The 24,158-nt window shown below is 32.9% G+C and overlaps 3 protein-coding genes across 3 annotated transcripts; 2 read left to right on the forward strand and 1 right to left on the reverse strand.

The window, feature by feature from the left end:
• Nucleotides 1-306: 306 nt before the first annotated feature.
• LOC148602119 (uncharacterized) lies at nt 307-6,091 on the forward strand. The gene is made up of 5 exons (XM_088556006.1): nt 307-368; nt 1,685-1,996; nt 2,367-2,402; nt 5,129-5,206; nt 5,974-6,091. Exons 1-5 carry the CDS (start codon nt 350-352, stop codon nt 6,087-6,089), a joined length of 561 nt encoding a protein of 186 aa, XP_088412132.1. The 5' UTR covers nt 307-349; the 3' UTR covers nt 6,090-6,091.
• Nucleotides 6,092-6,519: 428 nt separating this feature from the next.
• LOC148602120 (uncharacterized) lies at nt 6,520-13,568 on the reverse strand. The gene is made up of 3 exons (XM_088554460.1): nt 13,521-13,568; nt 8,053-8,230; nt 6,520-6,947 (listed from the first exon to the last, which is right to left on the reverse strand). The coding sequence occupies exons 1-3, from the start codon at nt 13,566-13,568 to the stop codon at nt 6,520-6,522; spliced, it is 654 nt and encodes a 217-aa protein (XP_088410586.1).
• A 4,004-nt stretch (nt 13,569-17,572) lies between these two features.
• LOC148602121 (uncharacterized) lies at nt 17,573-23,735 on the forward strand. The gene is made up of 6 exons (XM_088554461.1): nt 17,573-17,621; nt 17,926-17,946; nt 19,277-19,588; nt 19,959-19,994; nt 22,650-22,724; nt 23,620-23,735. The coding sequence occupies exons 1-6, from the start codon at nt 17,606-17,608 to the stop codon at nt 23,733-23,735; spliced, it is 576 nt and encodes a 191-aa protein (XP_088410587.1). The 5' UTR covers nt 17,573-17,605.
• Nucleotides 23,736-24,158: the final 423 nt, after the last annotated feature.

Consider the following 24,158-nt stretch of genomic DNA (forward strand, 5'->3'; position numbering starts at 1 on the left):
TAAAAGGAACAATTGAAAGTATGGTGTCAAAAATAGGTCAGTATTTTTTAATATTAGTATGTACTTTGTATCTTAATTACGTGTGTTTGTATGAAAAGATGAAATCACAATTATATCATAATGACATAAAAACTCAACAAAAGATCACGCTGACTCCCGAATTCAATCGCGTCAGATGAAAATTGAGTTTATTTTTTTTGTCAACCATTAACATGTACTGAAAAAGACTCAACAAGGAACTTAATAACAAATATCTTATCTGTAATATTGGTTTTGTACTCTAAGGTTATACATGTAATAGAATATACAAGATGTTGTCATTCATGTAATAATTACAAATATTTCAGAAATGGTTCTCTTTTTACAAGGTAAATATGCTTGTTCCTTATTCAAACCTGTCTTTTCCAATTAAACCCAAGGTATTTGATCTCTTTTGATTTGTTGATTTGAATGGAAATTTTAAATATGTAATGTTTATGGCAATATATAAAAGAAAATACTAGTGTCTAGACAATTTCGTTGGTCCTGTCTTGTTAGTTTAACTATTTCTCTCTCAAGAGAGTTTCTGTCTCAGTATTTGATTGGCTGAGATATCAATTGTCTTAGACTCCATCTTGAAAAAAAAAACATGATGGTCAGAAGTGTTTTTCATGAATACAATATATATTAAAATATACTACACATAATACGCTTATGAAAGATGAACAAGAATAACTGAAGCGTACGGTAGGTTTTAAATTGAATGATTTACGTGACTCAGAATATTTTATTATGCGTATGACGCCAACAGGTTTCTTGAAAATCTTCATCGCAACGTATTGACGCGTTCCGCTATCTGTTTTAGGAGATTTTTTTACGTTTCAAAGTCAATTGGACATTTTTGATAAACTAAGAAAAAGATAATCCACAACTTAAGACCATTAAGTATATAAATTTCTCAAATCTTAAGAAATTAAACCTTTTTTTCTCATATCTTCACTAGCCTTGATATTAAGAATATGAAAAATTATCTTTTTCTCGATTTTAGAACTTTCAAGATCAACTAGCTCTCGTTGTAGATTCTATCTAAATTTTATAAATAGCAGTTAATATCGGCGGAAATACCGAATTTACGGTAATTGGATGATTTAAATCGTCAACTCCCAATATGAACACACGAACAAAAGGCAATTAAAATAAACAGCGCTGTAAACAAAATTAAATAAGTAAAAGGGAAACATGACATCAAAGATTCCCATCCCGCCAAAAAATGTGCAATAATTTAGGTATTTCTCTTTAAAACTATCTTTTATCAAAACATCAGAACATGTTTCTCATATTATGTTCACTTTACTCTACATCAATGACGATATTTAATACAATAAACAAATCTTTTCCTTCGGATATAGCAATTATTTATAGAGAAGATATTCATGATGTGTAGGTAATTATTAACTTATCATGAACAAGTGAGATATGCCGAGAACGACTAATTATTTAATTGCTGCACTCTTTGGTATCATTGTTAAGTATTAGTGATTTCAACATTCATGATCGTGTTTTTTACCTTTTCCATTTCATGAAACTGTCAACGAATGTCATGGTAATAAATTAGAGTTTTCTTCTAGTCTATACTAAAGTGAATACTGTTTTACAATCATAGTTCAAAATGTTAAATGCTTATAATTCATAATCTTTCCCTTAGTTTTGTTACCTGGAACTAATGGGAATACAAACTTGCCTATCACAGCTTACAATTCAGTAGTTCTTAAATGTAACTGCAACAGTAAACCTGAACAAATGAGATGGAGAAAAAACACAACTTTCTTATCGGTTGGTCGAAGTACAACAGTGATAGAAGCGTGGAAAAGGAGACTTCATGTGGAAAACAACCAGGCACTGGATCAATATGACTTGAGGATCATTGATCTAAAAGTCACAGACTCTGGGATATACTCATGTGAAATAAAAAATGGAGACAACGTATATACGACATCTATTAATCTAACAGTATCAGGTATATTTCGTACAACTTACATTTGTTATATCAATTAGTCGAAAATCAGTTTAATTAACCTTCATTGTGGATTGTTTTCACCTAAAACATGTTCAACGTCATCTTATAAATGTTTATGTGGAATAAATATCCAACGTGATGATAGCGTGAAAAGACATTTTGACATGATTATTGAGGTATTTAGTGCAATGTCTACGGTAATATTATAGGCTATGTCAATAGTTACTGAAACTGTTTCCGCACGACTACATAGTAGCCGTACCTATAGCATATTTAACACTTCAATTTGACAATTATTATCCTTCATCATGCAAACAAATTACATGTTTTACAACTTCTTGATAAAGTTTTCTTTAAATCTTTTGAACAGATTCGGAGAAAATAGCTACGTCTACTAACTGTCCGGGTCAGTATTACGTATCATAAATCTTAGGATTATTAAAGCAAAAAAGTACAAGATGGTTTTTAATGTTAACGTTCTATCTAAGTAAAATAAGGCGTGGGTTTGACTCTCTGAAGATGTTTATAGAAAAACAGAGGACGCTTATCCCATCGGTGCAATTGGTCAATGCTCCCTATTTTTAGTGGAGTCCGAGTTGCTCATTTACCTATGTTGCTTTGTATGTATGAGATTGGTTATTTTATGTTCTTTATTGTGTGTGCCTGTTTTATTGTCTTGTCTTTGTCTTTGTATTACTTTCTTTTGATTTCAGAGTGTTTCTTCCTTTTATTACTCTTTCATTTAATGACACAATACAAGGAATACCATGGTTTATTAATGATAGGGAAAATTGAATACATGTTCGTTTGCCCGAACAAATTTCGATTTTTTTATTTGCAAATATGAGAGCTTGCAATTAAAATTAGTTTACAAAGTTTAACTTCAACTCATGTTCCCTATCTATAGACCGACGCTAGTCTGTCTTACATAATAACGCAGAGAAAACATCATATTCCTGTTTTCAATGGATATTTCCTTCCCACGGTGAAAGAGAATGACACATTGTCATGCTACCGTAGTAATTGGTAATTTTGTAAATGTTGTATTTCGTAAAACCATAAATATATGCTATCTTTTTGGGGTCTTTCTCCTAAGGACGATGACTGTGATTTACCGTCTATGTACTGGATTCCTAAACTCCACAAGAATCCATACAAACAACGATACATAGCTGGATCTGCAATATGTACCAATATGCACACACAACTTTTAACTGTTATACTTATAGCTGTCAAAGCGGGTTTGCAGTACTACCACAACACTTGTTACCCCCGTATTAATATTGATTCAACGATGATCCTGAAATATTCGAAAGATCTTTCGGAGACAATCAGTTCAAGATTATAATCAGAATACAATAGCATTAAAACCTATAATTTGTCAACACTGTATACTTCTATTCCACATACGCAGTTAAAATCACGACTTAAAAATATTATACATGGTAGTTTTTTTTCCAAATTTGATGGTACATGCACACCTATATATTATATTTAATTCATGGTAGAGATTCCCCATACATTGCAAGAAATAATTCCAAATCATCTTTCAAATATAGAGAAGAAAATGTTAACAAAATGCTGGCATTTTTAATAGACAACATATTTGTCCTGTGTGGACGCTTTTGTCAACAAACGGTCAGCGTTCCAATGGGAACAAGGTGTGCTTCTCTACTTGCTGACCTATGTTTTTACTTTTATGAGGTTGACGTTATAGCTGATGTTATCCATTTGAAAGGATACCGTTTAGCTAGATCCTTTAATCTCAGTTTCTGCTATAAAGATGACGTATTATCTTTAAACAATCCGAATTTTGGGGATTAGATACATCGCATCTACCCCCAAATAACTTGCGATAAAGGATACTACAGACATTGTGAAGTCAGCCTCATAGCTTGACCTACACTTATAAATCGATGGTAAAGAAAAAAACTATTGACCAAACTGTACGACAAACGTGATGACATTTCATTCAAAATTGTCAATTTTCCCTTCATCGGTGGCAATATCACTGCAGCACCTGCGTATGGAGTGTACATATCACAACTCATGCGTTATGTCAGAGCTTGCCGAGAATACGTAGACTGTTTCTATCGCGCTAGAATTCTAACAAATTGGCTTCTGCAGCAGGATTATGTTGCTACAAGATTGAAGTTATTACTACAAAAGTTTTATGGTCGTCATCATGAACTCGTGGATCGTTATGGTGTATCCATCTGCGCCATGAAAACTGATTATTTTAATGTGTCGTAGTTTTCCTTTCCTCTTTTGTCTACCCCAGACTTTACTTTTTATGAGCAAATCGGCGTTTCTAGAAAAGCAGAGGACGCTTATACTACCGGTGCACCTGTTCCATGCTCCCAGTTTTTAGTGGAGTTCGAGTGGCACATTTGCTTTTGTTACCTTGTATGTATGATTTTAGTTATTCTATGTTCTTTGTTATGTATGTCTGTTTTCCATATTTGGTTTTGTGTCCCTGGATTACATTCTTTTGATTACCGCAATAACCTTGGATCCCTTGATTACTCTTCATATATTGATGCATTCTTTGAAATAAAATATCTTTAAACTAAGCAAAAGAATGTAATCCAGGGGCAAAGACTTGACAAGGCAAAGACTTCTTTAACTTCGATTTTGACTTTTTTAACAACTGGGTGGGTGTTTCTAGAAAGGCAGAGGACGTTTACACCACCGGTGCACCTGGTCCATGCTTCAAGTTTTTAGTGGAGTCCGAGTTGCTCATTTCCGTTTGTTACTTTGTATACATGATTTTAGTTCCTTTATGTTCTTTGTTGTGTGTTTCCCATGTTTGGTCTTTGTCCTTTCATTACATTCCTATAACCTTGGTTCCCTTGATTACTCTCCTTGAATTGAAATCGATGTTAATTCTGATTTTATTTTACAACAATCCCTTTACAACACTGCAAAGCATATCAAGTACTGGTAATAGATGTCTTTCCCCGTTTAGCGCATGGGTTGTCAAATTACTTTTGTGAAAGAAATACATCTTTTGCAATAAATAGAAACTTATATGAACACTTTGTTTATAAACGAAATTCATAACAAGACAGACAACGAAAAAGCACTTGTGAATTGACACAAAACACTAAAATGATATACATTTTACTACAGTTTCTAGTGATACATATGACACGAACGTCACTGAGGATTTGGCATCCTTTAAGACCACAACAACCTCTAACTATTCAGGTAGTATGATGTATTATTTGCACCGACCTTGTTCTTAGAAGAGTGTAATTGTTGGATAAGTAGTCTATTCTGGCCGATTTTATAGAAAAGAAACACAAAAACTTATGCTATCAAATCTCCACTTCAAGTTATAACATCATAATCAAAATGATTATTTTTTAAGGAAAATGAAAAAAATCTCTTAGTGGTCACATAAATTCATTCAGAAAATGATGAATATAAATGAATGATTAATACCGAAAAATAGATAAATAAAACAGCTGACATACACATACCAAAAAAAAAAAAAAAAAAAAACAGAATGGAAATTTACATTAAGTAGATATTAATATTTTGTTCGGAATCTGTTGTCACCGAAAAAAAAAACAGGATGAACAAAGCATATTGGTGTTTTTCATGTTTGTAGTGAGGTGATCATTGCAAATGACTCACACACAATGATTATTATCTATTGTCATGGAGATATGGTACACTTTACACAGAAATCATTAGAAATTTGTATTAGCTGATTATGAAGACCCTCTGAGCAGTGATTTCATCAATTAATGTTTTACTTTTATTGCAATGAAACAACCATGTCAAATGGTATTAAGGACTGGAGGGATTAATTATATCTATATGATTGCGTTATTTATTATTGTATTTTGTATATGAAGCTGTGGTTATAAACTGGTATCACATAACAAACTTTGTTTGTATATGGATATTTTCGATAAAACGAGTTCTTAACCAATATAATGTAATATTTCTTCTTTTTTATGTTACAGATTCCACGTTTGAGACTGCATCAGTAACCGTATGTGTCCTAATATGTACTGGACTGTTTGTTGTTATTTTCTTTTTCTTTAGTTGCAGATTCTTGATAAATAAATACATTAATTAGAATGATTTATTTTTCTTTTTTTTTTCAAAATGGTTTTTTTGATTGTGAATAAATTGTGTTACTCCTTTACGAAATATTATATGATGTACTTATGTATAATAACATGATTTCAAATACATGAAACAATCCTGATGGCCTTTTTTATTCTCCGAATATGTCCATAAACAAGTTTTTTTTACGTGCTATTTTTTTCTGATTTGTTTCTTTGTGTTCATCGATACAGATTTGTATTGTGCAGCTTGTCATTCGTCTGTCGTCTTTTTTTTGTGTGTGTTGCCGGTGTTGTTTTGTTGATGACTTTACCATCTATTTTGTTTTCTTGTTTCTGTTTGGGCTGATGAATATCCTTTTGTAAATGTCAATGTGTTGTCAGTTGTATGGATACATGTATATGATTAACAATAACACAAGCATTCAATTATACTTCAGTTTACATATAACACTCCTTAATCAAATCTGCTCTTCTTTTTGCAAGTCCTGCACAAAGTTTAACTATAGCAGCAAATTCCCATCGCGGATGCCTGTACAGTGCCCCTATTACTCTATATATTTTAAGTTCTTTCAAAACGTGTTCAACATAAACCCTTCTTCTTCGGTGAAATAGTTTGAACTTTATTTGCCTTCGCATCTCCTGGTTTTGCCTCAGACCATTTCTAGCCTTGTAGGGAGTAATAAGGGGTCTCTCATTAGGATATATACTGTCTGCTAACAGATAACAATTTGCCGGAAAGTCAAGTTCTTGGCCCGGTCCAGTTGTCTTTATTTTCCTGTATGCGAATGCATTGTTGTCGTGGCCAAGGAATCCAGAATGTATATGGCAGATGTTCTTCTGGTTGTCAATGAAACAAAACAAAAATACTGAAGAGATACAAGTAAAAAATTATAAAGTATAGCATAGTATATCACTCAGAAGGCAGAGTACCACCTACGATACAAATAAAGTACTTGGATAATCGACTGCATTTCTAACATCGGTTTCATTCAAGTAAGTTCGTTCCCTTTGCATTGCATATCTTCGTTGTTATAATAATCAAATCCTACAAAAGCCCCGTAGGGACATTTCAACTAATCACTTAATAATTAATTGTTGCGACTTAACGAATAGGGCTAATTTACTATTTATTATTTGTTAAAAGTTAAATATTTTGGTTGATGGGTGTTTATAAAATAAATGTTTGATATGAGCATTGATGAACAAGCCATATTACTTTCAAAATGGTCTCTCTGCCAAGAATTAAGGAGCGAAGCAAGGAGCTAAAAAAAGTTATTGGAAATGGCTGAGTAGTTCCGATTGGGTAAAATGTCAACCAGTAAAACTACAATTTTAGAATCGGATCTGTCAAAATCCGGAGAAATTCTACCACCTTGTGCCTCTGAGATTTCCTGTTGTGTAACTACCAAGGCTGAGAAGTTCCGATTGTTTTTCCAGCCATTTTTTCCGTTTTGAGTGAACTTTCCGGTCAATTGCCTCCGCTCTAAAGATACTACTTCTAATAATTTTTCTTAATTTTACAATACATTTTATTGTCAAAATTGTTATAACATAATTTTAGTATTTCTTTGTTACTGCATTTAGTTAATTAAATAAACATACGTATGCATTATTTTGCAAGATGACAGAAAAAATACTCCGTGTTATTGGAATATGATCTACCTTTAAGTTAACTAATAACTAAACATAGATAAGAAAACAGTGATAACTATCTTAGAATAATGTAAGAATAAGACGCGTTCGCGAGAAAGTGGATCTGGGAAGTGAATAACGTAGGAGCCGCTCTGACTGATGAAAGCGGGGGATGCGCACAGTCACGATTCAGTGGTTTTCTTTGGGTTCAATTTCTTTTTTCAAACGGTTTCAAATGTTTGAGACTTTGTCTATTGAAATAAGCAACAGGTTTTCAGTATTTTGTAACAAAAGTCTAATCTGTTATTCTGCTACCCTCGCGTTACGTTAATCTCTAGCATACCTGTGTATGGATACAATGATATTTTCTATGTCCGCTGTAAAATTCTTCCTGGGGCTCATTTGATGGAGTCAGTATTTCATGGGAAGTTCCATCGATGCATCCTAAAACGTTCGACATTTCTGGCCAGATACCAAGTTTGTGCTGCCACGAATGAATAGAAGGCCACGATTCAGGCTGTCAACAGTCCTCACATAGAATTAACCACATTCTTTTCAGGTTTGAACTCACCGACGAAACACTTACATCAAAGTCTAATGAGAGCTGGGTATGCGTCGGGTATTTACAAAGCTTAATCAATGTAATCAAAAGTCGATTTTCAAGCGACATATATTTTTGTCCATACCTAAATCTTCCAGTCCTTGGAGAAATCTGAAGTAGTAACTAACTGAAAGATTGAGTTGTTTCGCCTGATAATATCTAAAACTCAAACGGCCTAGTGATTAACGAATTAAAACATCACGTACTTCTAAAGGTGCAGACCTTTCATTGTCCAAAACCTCTGGTCGGAATCGTCATATCTAAATAAGGAAATGACATCCTTGCTTTTTGAATGTATGCCATCAAACCGTTCAAAATAATAAAAAAATATCAAATCATTTTCTTGGTTCAAAGGTAAAGGTGGGAATTGCTGAAGTATTCGTTGTACGTATAACATTAGTATGATAGCAAACATTTTTCCTTCCTGTCCATATTGAAATTTATTCTTAAAAAAGCTTAAGAAAAACCGATTTGCTCAAATGTATACAGTCTTATTTTAAATCCTTTGAGAGAGGAGGGATGCAATTTCATGCAGAAAATAAAATAAATTATGTTTTTAAATGTTTTATTTTCATTTTTTAAAGAAAATTTTCAAAAATTGTTTTCATATATTTTTTTGGTATTTTTAGTAAGTTAAAATAACCTTTGCCAACAATGTTTTTTTCTCCTATAGATCTATCACACGTGGTCTATTGATAAAGACCATGAGGTCTCTATCTTTTTGGGAGCACTCGATTAAAACGACAAGCTGATAAGAGTAGAAAAACACACGTAGAGGCATCAATTGAAGAACAGTTACTTATTTTAGGAATATATTTGAATAATCGGAGCAACTGACCACTAATTTTACAACCATGGAACAAAACATAGATAAACTGCCAGCTGCAGCTGATAACCTGTACAGAAGCAAAGAATTTACAAAACTGAAAAGACGGATCATCGCACAGTTTAAAAAAGTCACCAAAGTGGGGTATATCACGACCAACAAAGAAATGAAACAGCTCATAGCAGAAATAAACATCATGGAGAGGAGGTATAGTCCGACCTCGGACTCATCCGGTGAGTAGGAAAGAGTTGTCAGCTAAGGTACATTTTATCAATTCAGTTAAGGTTAATACAGTGAGTTTATTTTTCAAATTGTCTTTTCAATATACTCACCACATTAAACGCTCAAAATTTCACATACCATATGACGTTTTAGAAATTTATTACTTTTTAATCAAAGATGATCCAATCGAATATGTACCATTATTCCAAGGATGACAGGCCCAGAGATTTCTAGGGCGGTTAAAAAAACAAATAATAACAAGGAAGACTGGTCGAGACTATCATTTGCTCATCCAAAAATACAACGACTTCCATGCATGCCGGAAAAGCCTGGATCCGCACATAAGTTATAACAAAGAAAGACGGAACAGGGACCCAAGTTATTTTTGTTCAAGAAAACTAACTGCAAAAAAAATAAATGTCGATTCTAGATGACCAGTCATTTCTTGAACTGTAATGTTTTGTTTTGTTTTTTTTATTTTTTTAAATGTGCGTATAGAAATTGTAATATTGTGTGAAGCCTTAATTGTATATCTATTGACACTAGAATTGCGATATGTGGATCCAACGTGGGCCCGGTGTTCACCTCTAATGTTAGAAAACAAAAGCTTGATTATATTGTAAGATCACTGGAAATCACTGGAACGGATCCCCTCGTAGCCTATCTGTTAGGTTAGCCTGTCAGTCGCTCCTTATTGATTTATTTTGTTTACCCGCCATTATATTTCTTTTTGCTTCGCAGCACAAAACATGTATCTGATATTTAGCGGTACAAAGTTTTCAGAATGTATACATATCTTTAGACCATCACAACAGTTCGTTAAATGAAGGTATTGAAGGAGTTCTCAAGTTACGGCGAGAGGCGTTAACTCGGATATACTAACGAACGGACAGACAATTGTATACATTAATAAGTCCCGTGATGTACAGCGTATACAATGCATGAAATGAATTTATTCATGGCTGATCCACGGATATGTTTACATTAAATATTTCCTATATTCTTCTGACATTTAAACACAAATTTTGTATATTATTTTATTTGATACGTTGCAGTATTGTAGGAGAATCAACACAGCAGTTTCAATAGAGTGTGTATTGGAAGTATATCCGCAGAAAGTGATAGGAAAGACCTAGAAGCATACAAAAGAGTTGAAGGGAGTGATGATGTTAGTGAGTTCCAATCCAAAAAGTTTATTATTCACTTCACGAATAACGTTGTAAATCAATTTGGCAAAAATACTGGAAGGTTAAGTGCAAATATAGATTTTTCCTTCATTCTCGAGGTGATAACATAATTTCTGCACTCGAGATAGTTAAATCTATAATTTAACTATCGAGAGTGGAGAAATCCTTCAATCCACGAAAAAAATGAGGTAGAGTCTGTTTCTCTCATGAATAAAACCATAAAAAATTAATTAAACAACGCCCTAAATTCATCAAGGACCTCCCCCAAGACGTCAAGTTATTGCGTCATCGATATCACTACCATTATGACTAGTTGATACACTTCTAACTAATTTTTAAAAATCTAAATAACATTCGTAAATCAACAAGTATGTAATTGATCAACAATATGAATAACAACTGCAAACATGCTAAATAATCTTAAATCAATTTCCCGGCACGTGCGGTATGAATGAAACCTATGAATGGAAGAAAAATATTTAAACCAGTAATCATGAAAGAATTGTAACTGTTTCTTTTGACAAACTTGGAGTTGCTTGACGACAGATCAGAAACGTGGTCACACGGTAAAACCCGCTGTGTCCAAGCTGCATATCAAATTTCAAACCGTGTAAACATGATTACGAGAACGGTGTACATGAACGTAAGAACAAAAGTAAAATAGTATTCCCTATGTTATGACAGAGTCATCACAGCAGGGACGGATTCAGGCGGGGGCCTGGCTGGTGTGCGCCCCCCCCCCTAAATTTTGCAAAAAACACATGGGTTTGTCAAGAGTAGATTTCGGCGGTTTTAGGTTTAAACTTTAATTTATCGCTAATTTTGCCACAAAAGATATATACTTTGCACCAGCTCTAGAAGAACAGTTAAAAAAATTAACCTAAAAAATGTGCCCCCCCCCCTCCCCGATCTAAAATCCTGGATCCGCCCCTGTACAGTATGATTTTTGTTTTATTAATATACAAGAATAGATGTGAAGAAAGTCAATGGGGATATTTTTGTTAGACAGCGAGTTGTTACATATAAATAAAATAAAACGATTGAAGATTAATAGTTGTAAGCGAATCGAGCACACAGGTTTTATAATAACTTTTCAAGTTATCTATTTTAAGAAACGATATTCAATTGTATGTTATGTTATCGTATGAAGATAGATTTACATGTACGTTATAACGCAAATAGTCATCGAAACATCAACTTCACCAGCACGTCTCTTGAAGTTGTTTGACATATACTTTAGTGTTATGACTGCATTTGTTTTCTCTAAAATAACTTTGAAACAGGAATAATAAAAATTTGAATTTGATTTCTGTGATTAATCAATAAAATTTACTTTTCTTACTGTCTTTTAAAAAGTGGAAATATTGATGACATATGTGATATTTGAGATTTTAGGGCTGGTTATTTTGATCATATTTTAAAAGGTTTGTCAGTAAATTGTGTTATTAGGTTATTATGCACATGTTGTTTACTGTTGTCATATCCGTAAGCGCAGTGTTTATTTGAATCCAGCATATGCAAGACTATATAATGATTGTTAAACTACACAGAAACCCCCCCCCCAAAAAAAAACAAAAAAAAAAACAAAAAAAAAACCCTACGGCTCTTTTTTCCATCCATTTTATATCTACTTTTTTCTGGGGCAAAATCATATTTTACATCTTATACAATGTACTGCTTGTCATGGTTATCTATAAACACATGTCCAATTACTTAAGTGCCTGCATACGTTCATGTATCATAGCGTATCCAGACGATGATTTTGGGTTTTGGTTAATTTCGTTTTCGTTACTATTTCGTTAAATGTTGTGGTATATTTTTATAGAAATTATAGTCTTGCCTCTCTGTTCCAGATGTATGGACCGGACCCACTTTTTATATCCGCCCTTCAATCTCTACATTAAGAAGTTTTTTATTCATGTATACACTGTGCTACTGAGTTAAATTTGATTTGTTAGAATAATTACTGAGTTTACATTTGTCTTGCAGTCTGTTTGGCATGATAAAGTAATCAAGGGAACCAAGGTTATAGCGGTAATCAAAAGAATGTAATCCAGGGACAAAGACCAGACATGGAAAACAGACATACACAACAAAGAACATAAAGTAACTAAAATCATACATACAAAGTAACAAAAGTAAATGAGCAACTCGGACTCCACTAAAAACTGGAAGCATGGACCAGGTGCACCGGTAGGGTAAGCGTCCTCTGCTTTTCTAGAAACACCCGCCGAGTTGCTCATAAAAAGTCAAGTCCGGGGTAGACAAACGAGGAAAGGTAAACTATGACCCGTTGAATAAATCAGTTTTCATGGTGTTGATGGATACATCATAACGATCCACGAGTTCATGACGACGACCATAAAACGTCTGTAGTCATGACTTCAATCATGTAGCAACATAACCCTGTCCCAGAAGCCTATTTATTAGAGTTCTAGCGCGATACAAAAGGTCTGCGTAGTTTCGGCAAGCTCTGGCATAACATATGAGTTGTGATATGAAAACTCCATACGCAGAAGCCGAAGGGATGTTTCCACAGATGAAAGGAAAGTTGACAATTCTGAATGAAAAGTCATCACGTTTGTCGTAAAGTTTGGTCAATAGTTTTCCTTTACAATCAATTTCTAAGTGTAGGTCAAGATATGAGGCTGACTTCACAGTGTTTGTAGTATCTCAAGTTCTTTTGGGTAGAAGCGATGTATCAAATGTCCGAAATTAGGATTGCTTAAAAATAACACGTCATCTACATAACGGAAACTGAGATTGAAGGATCTAGCCAAACGATATTCTTTCTATCTGATCAGAACAGCTATAAAGTCAGAAACTGTTTAAAAATAATCTAGCAAAAGCTTGCGCAATCGCATTGAACTATTTCCAGTTGCTCAACGTAGTATTGTAATAAATTTTGAGATTTGGAAAACGGTAATGACCTAACAATTGTTGCTTGGAGTTGGAATAATTTAAGGCATACCATGGACCTCTCATCGGCCATATCATTAAGATTTCTAAGTAATAACATCTCTGATTTGCTTTAACCCCCCCCCCCCCGATGATTATCTGGATCCGCCACTGTTTACGAGATTGTGTCTCAATGTTGAATGATTTGATAGACAGTCACTGAAGTGAAATTGAGACAATATATAGGTATTGTCAGTACATAGTTTATAGTTTGTAGGTCAATTATATTACAGGATGTCGGGTATTTTTATGTTCACTCATCTAGGCATTGCAGATGATTAGACAACACACCAGAGTTTTCTGCACAATTGCAAAATGCCCATGTGAGATTTAACGTATTTTGCTATATAATAGATGTCATTCTTAATCAGAATGGTAAATTTAAAGTTTAATTTCAACAATTTTCAACAATAACCTTCTTTTTTATATACGTTTGAAGTTGATTCCGATTCTCTCCTTCTATATGAAATTATCCCAGTTTTTGCATTTTGCCGATTATTTGAGACGTAAAATTTCAAACAAACGATACAAATCGATTCAGCACAAGAGTACTTTGAATTAAATTTTCTTAACATCAGTACACCTCAAATTTGATTTTGATAAATTGGTCTTTAAATACAATGCAAAGTAAAATATTTGATTGTTGTTGACTGGGGTGGACAGAGTTTGTCCGAAAGTACTTAGAACGCCTTTTGAAATGCATTGTATATGAAATTTTGGATTTTATTTACTAGGTGTGAATATGGCAAACAAACTGCAATTTTTTATGGCAAAAACAACATTACCATTTTTTTTATTGAACTAAATTAAAAAAAAAACAACCGATCGATTGTTACTGAAAAAATCAAAAATGTCCCTCAATATTTCATTTATCAGTTGTATATTTGATATTACAAAAGTTATATCAAAATATTCCTTTCCGGTATACATAGGATGTAACATCAAATAAGGAAATAAAAGAAATATAAACAAAATGAAAACATCACAAAAGTACAAAAAAACATGTACTATAAATGTGCATTATACTGGTATAAAAAAGTTCTTGACTATATCTATTTCTTTATATGGAGAAGTCATTATACAGTAAAACGGTTCGATTACAAGTTGTATTTGTGTTCTTAATATTTCAAATCAACAAAAAGACAATGAACGAATTAAAGACTTAATCGAATGATCTGTGTTTTAAAACAGTATTAAAGGAAACATATATTCTAGCGGAAAAAAAAGAGAATGTAATCCAGGACAAAGACCAGACAGGTCAAGTAGACGCACACAAGAAAGAACACAAAATAACCAAAATATTACATACAATGAAACCAATGAAAATGGGCAACTCGGACTCCGCTGATAACTTGAAGCATAGAACATGTGCATCGGTAAGGCAAGCGTCCTTTGCCTTTCTTTGATTTCAAAAATGGGGTATTCACATTAAGCTGAATGCTATTATCATTGGAACTCTTCTGATATGGGTCTTCTGGTACTTGATTGAAGACATCGTGTTGAAAGCTCTTCGGTCTTCACCATAATCTAGCTAACCATTATGGACTGTTTCTAAAAAATGCTAATGACCCATTTTATAGAGAGATCTTCCTTTTCACAGAACAAGACTCAAAATTTTAATCGAAATTCGTACTTATCAAACACTTCGAACATTTGTTATTAACCCCAGACGCAATTTCTATTAGGTAGACGTATACCCCCACTCAGTCACATTAAAATGTAAGTTAACCATCTGTCTCTTTTAACCAACACTAATTTCTTAGATAATTTAGGGCAAGTAATTATTTATGTTAATAAGGTCTTTACTGTGGTAAGGGAGTCGATCTCAATATCGGCGTTTCATAATAACATTTTTGCAATGCCAGGAATAGAACATAAGGACGGTTCCACAAATCATATAGAAAATTACAATTTCATTAACATGAACAATGACCTTACTAACGTATCTTTAACATGGTCATTTATGAACTTATGAATTTATCCGAAATGCTTTACCTTATGAGTTTGTTTGTTTTATCTAAGAGTAATCAGTAATCAAACGAACCGAGATTCTAGCCGAATCCAAGGGAGAGTAATCCGGTAACAAATCACAAAAAATACACACACAGCAAATAACATAAAATAATCAAAATATTACATACGCAGTAACAAAAGTATATAACTCGGCTCCTCTAAAAAGAAAACCATTAGGGTAGGTCTTCTTTTTTAAGAAACACCCGCTGAATTACTCATAAAAAGGCAAAACCGCGCCATGCAGACAATTTATAAAGCATTCTTATCTTGATTACAAAGCATGTTATGTTTTAAGCATGCGTTTCACCTTTTACTGCCTATCTATATTTAACAACTTTTTGGTAAATTTCTAGTCTTTTTTTATCTTCAATGTTTGCACTTTCACAAGTTTTATAATTTCGTAGAAAACATATTGTTATTGCCAACTTAACATTAAAATCGGTCCATTAATATCTGTGAGACAAATCAAAAAGTTTAAAATCAAATTTTTCGTTTGACTTAACAGTAATTTCTTACTGACTCATTGATAGACAAACCATTGTTGGCCCAATGGCAATGATTAAAAGACTTAAATTCATTGTTTATAATACCAGTTTTATACGCTTCGATCGCACTTTAATCATGTACGGATCAAAATCAAAAATGTTACTTGAAAAATACTTGTTCAGGGGTGCAAAGCGGTTGGAAAATTACTTCCCCGTCATAAGCTTCTCGGAAGTAGGGGTTAGTTTAAAAAAGATTGTATATCCATTAAGAACTAGTTTATTTAAAAAAAATTAGTCAAGGAAACTCCATTTTGTCATTGTTTTACCAAGGGCTGGCATTTATGTCGATTATTTTACCCCAAGCAAAAGCGAGGGGTTTAATTAACGACATAAATGGCCATTTGAGCAAAACGATTCTAACCGGGCATTTACAGTTCTAAAGCGCCTGACAAGTATCTTCAAAGCAAGATAGGTTTAGTGTAAAATTTAAGTATTTGCATAGGCGAACTTTCAAATCCTTCTATATCAGCCCTTTGTGGTCGTTTCTATTTTCTGTTGACCACTATGCAAATAGTCAATATCGGTGTGAAAGGTTTGAAATAGTTCGTTCATTTGTGTGTTTGTTGGTTTGTTGGTTTATGCCCTTAGAATATAAATGATGAATATGACACATGCATTGCTCTAGTTACTCACATATTTGGTGAAAATGTCCTCCTCTAAGCTCCAACGTATTCATAAAACGAACATAAAATGTTTGTAAGGTATTTGACATTTTTGTGTGCGATCATATTGGACACGTTAGTGAAAATGTAACTGTGTGATCTAATTAAAATAAGACCAATTAATTGTTCCATTCAATAACTGGATATGGATCTAACAAAACTACATTCGACTTTCTGTTCTAATGAAAGCAAAGAAAATGGAACATTTCCTTATCTATCTATCTATCTATCTATCTATCTATCTATCTATCTATCTATCTATCTATCCAACAAACGGTCTGAAAACTTTCCAACGGTGTTAGAGAATGTCAAATTTGGCAAGTCGATTTTTGTTTATTCAACAACAACTCAAACTCGTACTGCAGTGACATCATAACCAATATCGCCTGCACTAATTCCTCCCCCAAAGACTACTTGGTTGGCTTGGCTTTGTAAACAAATAACGCTTTACGCTTTACATGACCAGGTGACCCCCTCCTGAGTTAGAAACTTCCTACCTGTCAGGGAAATATTAATGACAACCACCAAACAAAATTCTGTACTGATGATATATTAATTTTTCAGTTTTTTCGCTTGGTGTAAAAATCTAATGTACACCTTTGTGTATGATAATCGTCTCTGCTTCTCGTGTTTCATTTATAATTTATTTATTTATTTGTGTCCGAGATCTATTGAGTGACCGCAATCTAGACTGAAAGATTGAAGGTTACATGCATATGGAAAATGAATATTTGAATACATTATTAAGTAATTATTTCCTCGTTCAGCTAGCTAAATGATTGATATGATACTTGACAAATATGGCAATACAATTATGCATATCAAAACAATATACATCACAGGAATTATTTTATCATCTAAAAGGAACAATTTAAAGTATGGTGTCCAAAATAGGTCAGTATTTTTTAAATATTAAAATATACGTTGTGTCTTAATTTCGTGTGTTTGTATAAATCACAATTATATCATAATGACATTAAAACTCAACAAAAGATCACGCTGACTCCCGAACTCAATCGCTTCAAATGAAAATTGAGTTTATTTTTTTTGTCAACCATTAAAATGTACTGAAAAAGACTCAACCAGGAACTTAATAAAAAAGTATCTTATCTGTAATATTGGTTTTGTACTCTAAGGTCATACATGTAATAGAATATACAAGATGTTATCATTCATGTAATGATTACAAATGTTTCAGAAATGGTTCTCTTTTTACAAGGTAAATATGCTTGTTCCTTATTCAAACCTGTCTTTCCCAATTAAACCCAAGATATTTGATCTCTTTTGATTTGTTGAGTTAAATAGAAATTCTAAATATTTAATATTTATGGCAATATGTAAAAAAATTACTAGTGTCTAGACAATTTCTTAGCTCCTGTCTTGTTAGTTTAACTATTTCTCTCTCAAGAGAGTTTCTATTTCAGTATTTGTTTGGCTAAGATATCAAGTGTCTTACACTCCATCTTGAAAAAAAACATGATGGTCAGAGGTGTTTTTCGTGAATACAATATATATTAAAATATACTACACATAATACGCTTATGAAAGATGAACAAGAATAACTGAAGCGTACGGTAGGTTTTAAATTGAATGATTTACGTGACTGAGAATATTTATTATGCGTATGACGCCAAGGGGTTTCTTGAAAATCTTAATCGCAACGTATTGACGCGTTCCGCTATCTGTTTTAGGAGATTTTTTACGTTTCAAAGTCAATTGGACAGTTTTAATTTTGATAAACTAAGAAAAAGATAATCCACAACTTGAGTATATAAATTTCTCAAATCCTAAGAAATTGAACTTCTTTTTTTTTCATATCTTCACTAGCCTCGATATTAAGAATATGAAAAAAAATATTTTTTTCTCGATTTTAGAACTTCCATGACCAACTAGCTCTCGTTGTAGATAGTAAATCAATTTTATAGATAGCGGTTAATATCGACGAAAATACCGAATTAACGGTAATTGGATGAGTTAAATCGTCGAATCCCAATATGAGCACACGAATAAAAGGCGATTAAAATAAACAGCGCTGCAAACAAAATTAAATAGGTAAAAGGGAAACATGACATCAAAGACTCCCCCCCCCAAAAAAAAAAAAAAAAAAAAATGTGCAATAATTTAGATATTTCTCTTTCAAACTATCTTTTATCAAATCATCAGAACATGTTTCCAATATTATGTTTACTTTACTCGACATCAATGGCGATATTAAATACAATAAAAAAATCTTTTCCTTCGGATATAGCAATTATTTATAGAGAAGATATTCATGATGTATAGGTAATTATTAACTTATCTTGAACAAGTGAGATATGCCGAAAACGACTAATTATTTAATTGCTGCACTCTTTGGTATCATTTTTAAGTATTAGTGATTTCAACATTTATGATCGTGTTTTGGCTTTTCCATTTCAATAAACTGTCAACGACTGTCATGGTACTAAATCAGAGTTTTTTCTAGTCTATACTAAATGAATACTGTTTTACAATCATGGTTTTTTTTTAATTTATTGTTAAATGCTTATAATTCGTAATATTTCCCTTAGTTTTGTTACCTGGAACTAATGGGAATACAAACTTGCCTATCACAGCTTGCGATTCAGTAGTTCTTAAATGTAACTGCAGCTGTAAACCTGAACAAATGAGATGGAGAAAGAACGCAACTTTCTTATCGGTTGGTCGAAATACAACAGTGATAGAAGCGTGGAAAAGGAGACTTCATGTGGAAAACAACCAGGCACTGGATCAATATGACTTGAGGATCATTGATCTAAAAGTCACAGACTCTGGGATATACACATGTGAAATAAAAAATGGAGACAACGTATATACGAAATCTATTAATCTAACAGTATCAGGTATATTTCGAACAACTTACATTTGTTATATCAATTAGTCGAAAATCAGTTTAATTAACCTTCATTGTGGATTATTTTCACCTAAAACATATTCAACGTCATCTTATAAATGTTTATGTGGAATAAATATCCAACGTGATGATAGCGTGAAAAGACATTTTGACACGATTTTTGAGGTATTTAGTGCAATGTCTACGGTAATATTATAGGCCATGTCAATAGTTACTGAAACTGTTTCTGCGCGACTACATAGTATCCGTACCTGTAGCATATTTAACACTTCATTTTGACAACTATTATCCTTCATCATGAAAACAAATTATATGATTTACAACCTCTGGATCAAGTTTTCTTTCAATCTTTTGAACAGATTCGGAGAAAATAGCTACGTCTACTGACTGTCCGGGTGAGTATAACGTATCATAAGATACAAGATGGTGTTTAATGTTAACGTTCTATCTAAGTAAAATAAGGCGTGGGTTTGACTCTCTGAAGATGTTTATAGAAAAACAGAGGACGCTTACCCCATTGGTGCTATTGGTCAGTGCTCCCGATTTGTAGTGGAGTCCGAGTTGCTCATTTACCTATGTTGCTTTGTATGTATTAGATTGGTTATTTTATGTTCTTTATTGTGTGTGCCTGTTTTATTGTCTGGTCTTTCTCTTTGTATTACTTTCTTTCGATTTCAGAGTGTTTCTTTCTTTTATTACTCTTTCATTGGATGAAACAATACAAGGAATACCATGGTTTATTAATGATAGGGTTAATTGAATACATGTTCGTTTGCCCAAACAAATTTAGATTTTTTTATTTGCAAATATGAGAGTTTGCAATTAAAATTGGTTCATACATTTTAACTTCAACTCATGTTCCCTATCTACAGACCGACGATACTCTGTCTTACATAATAACGCAGAGAAATCATCATATTCCTGTTTTCAATGGACATTTCCTTCTCACGGTGAAAGAGAATGACACATTGTCATGCTTACGTAGCAATTGATAATTTTGAAAATGTCGTATTTTGTAAAACCATAAATATGTGCTGTCTTTTTTTGGGTCTTTCTCCTAAGGACGATGACTGTGATTTACCGTCTATGTACTGGATTCTTAAACTCCACAAGAATCCATACAAACAACATAGCTGGATCTGCAATATGTACCAATATGCACACACAACTTTTAGCTGTTATACTCATAGCTGTCAAAACACTTGTTACTCCGGTATTAGTATTGATTCAATGTGGATCCTGTAATATTCGAAAGATCTTTTGGAACAATCAGTTCAATATTATTATCAGAATATAATAGCATTAAAACCTATGATTTTTCATCACTGTATACTTCTATTCAACATACTCAGTTAAAATCACGACTTAAAAATATTATACATCGTAGTTTTTCCAAATCAGATGGTACATGCACACCTAGATATTAAATTTAATTCTTGGTAGAGATTCCCAATACTTTGCAAGAAATAATTCCAAATCATCTTTCAAATATACAGAAGAAAATGTTAACACAATGCTGGAATTTTTAATCGACAACATATTTGTCCAGTGTGAACGCTTTTGTCAACAAACGGTCAGCGTTCCAATGGGAACATGTTGTGCTTCTCCACTTGCTGACCTATGATTTTACTTTTATGAGGTTGACCTTATAGCTGATGTGATCCATTTGAAAGGATATCGTTTTACTTAGATCCTTTAACCTCAGTTTCCGCTATAAAGATGACGTATTATCTTAAAACAATCCTAATTTTAGGGATTAGATACATTGCATTTACCCCCCCAAATAACTTGCGATAAAGGATACTACAGACATTGTAGTAATCATATCTTGACCTACACTTAGCAATCGATGGTAAAGGAAAACTATTGACCAAACTGCACGACAAACGTGATGACATTTCATTCAAAACTGTCAATTTTCCCTTCATCGGTGGCAATATCCCTTCAGCACCTTCGTATGGAGTGTACATATCACAACTCATAGTTTATGCCAGAGCTTGCCGAGACTACGTAGACTGTTTCTATCGCGATAGAATTCTAACAAATTGGCTTCTGCAGCAGGATTATGTTGCTACAAGATTGAAGTTATTACTACAAATGTTTTATGGTCGTCATCATGAAATCGTGGCCGGTTTTGGTGTATCCATCTGCGCCATGAAAACTGATTTATTCAATATGTTGTAGTCCTTTCCTTTTTTGTCTACCCCGGACTTGAATTTTTATGAGCAAAAAAAAGAAAAGCAGAGGACGCTTACACTACCGGTGCACCTGTTCCATGCTCCCAGGTTTTAGTGGAGTCCGAGTTGCTCATTTGCTTTTGTTACCTTGTATGTATGATTTTAGTTATTCTATGTTCTTTGTTTTCTATGTCTGTTTTTCATGTCTGGTTTTGTGTCCCTGGATTACATTCTTTTGATTACCGCAATAACCTTGGCTCTCTTGATTACTCTTTTATATATTGATTCTTTGAAATGAAATATGTTTAAACTAAGCAAAAGAATGTAATCCAGGGTCAAAGACCAGACATGACAAACACTTCTTTAACTTCGTTTTTGACTTTTGTAGCAACTGGGTGGCTGTTTCTAGAAAAGCAGAGGACGTTAACACTACCGGTGCACCTGATCCATGCTCCCAGTTTTTAGTGGAGTCCGAATTGCTCATTTCCGTTTGTTACTTTGTATACATGATTTTATTTACTTTATGTTATTTGTTGTGTGTTTCCTATGTTTGGTCTTTGTCCTCTCATTACATTCCTATAACCTTGGTTCCCTTGATTACTCTCTCTGAATTAAAATCGATGTTAATTCTGATTTTATTTTACAACAATCCCTTTACAACACTGCAAAGCATATCAGGTACTGGTAATAGATGTCGTTTCCCCGTTTAGCGCATGGGTTGTCAAATTACTTTTTGAAAGAAATACATCTTTTGCAATAAATAGAAACTTATATGAACACTTTGTTTATAAACGAAATTCAAAACAAGACAGATAACAAAAAAGCATTTGTGAATTGACACAAAACACTAAACTGATATACATTTTATTACAGTTTCTAGTGAAACATATGACACGAACGTCACTGAGGATTTGGCATCCTTTAAGACCACATCTTCTAACTATTCAGGTAGTGTGATGTATTATTTGCACCGACCTTGTTCTTATAAGAGTGTAATTGTTGGATAAGTAGTCTATTCTGTCCGATTTTATAGAAAAGAAACAAAAAAACTTACGCAATCAAAACTCCAGTTCTAGTTAAAACATCATATTGTAAATGATTATTTTTTTAAGGAAAATGAAAAAAATCTCTTTTTGGTCACATAAATTTATTCAGAAAATGATTTAAATAAATAAATGATTAATACTGAAAATAGATATATAAAACAGCTGACATACACATACCATAAAACAAAGTATGGCGATTTACATTAAGTATATATTAATATTTTGTTCGGAATCAGTAGTCACCGAAAACAAGGTATATTGGTGTTTTTTCATGTTTGTAGTGAGGTGATCATTGGAAATGATTCACACACAATGAATATTACCTATTTTATATTATCTATTATAATGGAGTTCGAGTTGCTTATTTACTGTTTTACTTTGTATGTATGATTTTAGTTACTTTATTTTCTTTGTTGTGTATGTCTGTTTTCCATGTCTGGTCTTTGTCCCTGGATTACATCCTTTTTATTACCGCTATAACCTTGGTTCCCTTGATTACTCTTTACACAAAAATCATTAGAAAAATTTGTATTAGCTGATTATGAAGACCCTCTGAGCAGTGATTTCATCAATTAATGTTTTACTTTTATTGCAATGAAACAACCATGTCAAATGGTATTAAGGACTGGAGGGATTAATTACATCTATATGGTAGCGTTATTTATTATTGTATTTTGTATATGAAGCTGTGGTTATATACTGGTATCACATAACAAACTTTGTTTGTATATGGATATTTTCGATAAAACGAGTTCTTAACCAATATAATGAAATATGTATTCATTTTTATGTTACAGATTCCACCTTTGAGACTGCACCAGTAACCATATATGTCCTAATATGTACTGGACTGTTTGTTCTTCTTTTCTTTTTCTTGAGTTGCAGATTCTTGATAAATAAATACATTAATTAGAATGATGTATTTTTCATTTTATTTTCAAATGAAAATCAACCTTTGATTTCGGAGGTGTGAATAAATTTTGTTACTCCTTTACGAAATATTATATGATGTACTTATGCACAACGATCTCAAATACATGAAACAATCCTGATGGCCTCTTTTATTCTCCGAATATGTCCATAAACAAGTTTGAGTTTAAGCTTTTTTTACGTGCTAATTTTTTTCTGATTTGGTTATTTATGTTAATCGATGTAGCTTTGTATTGTGCAGCTTGTCATTCGTCTGTCGTCTTTTTTTTTGTGTTGCAGGTGTTGTTTTGTTGATGACTTTACCACCTATTTTGTTTTCTTGTTTCTGTTTGGGCTGATGAATATCCTTTTGCTAATCCGTATTAGCTCACAATCAGGACGATTAATCAGAACTTGGGGATTAAGA

Source organism: Perna viridis, chromosome 12, assembly GCF_037379345.1.
Source record: "Perna viridis isolate PV_CMFRI_1.1 ecotype Kerala chromosome 12, ASM3737934v1, whole genome shotgun sequence".
NCBI lineage: Eukaryota > Metazoa > Mollusca > Bivalvia > Mytilida > Mytilidae > Perna > Perna viridis.

Coding starts and splice junctions, on each gene's coding strand:
- LOC148602119 (XM_088556006.1), top strand. Junction 1,997..2,366: donor TATTAATCTAACAGTATCAG/GTATATTTCGTA, acceptor TCTTTTGAACAG/ATTCGGAGAAAATAGCTACG. Junction 2,403..5,128: donor TACGTCTACTAACTGTCCGG/GTCAGTATTACG, acceptor ATTTTACTACAG/TTTCTAGTGATACATATGAC.
- LOC148602120 (XM_088554460.1), bottom strand. CDS start 13,568: ATGTTATTACTTAGAAATCTTAATGATATGGCCGATGAGAGGTCCATG. Junction 8,231..13,520: donor TGGCCGATGAGAGGTCCATG/GTATGCCTTAAA, acceptor GACTGTTGACAG/CCTGAATCGTGGCCTTCTAT. Junction 6,948..8,052: donor TTGTATCCATACACAGGTAT/GCTAGAGATTAA, acceptor GTATCTCTTCAG/TATTTTTGTTTTGTTTCATT.
- LOC148602121 (XM_088554461.1), top strand. Junction 19,995..22,649: donor TACGTCTACTGACTGTCCGG/GTGAGTATAACG, acceptor ATTTTATTACAG/TTTCTAGTGAAACATATGAC. Junction 22,725..23,619: donor CACATCTTCTAACTATTCAG/GTAGTGTGATGT, acceptor TTTATGTTACAG/ATTCCACCTTTGAGACTGCA.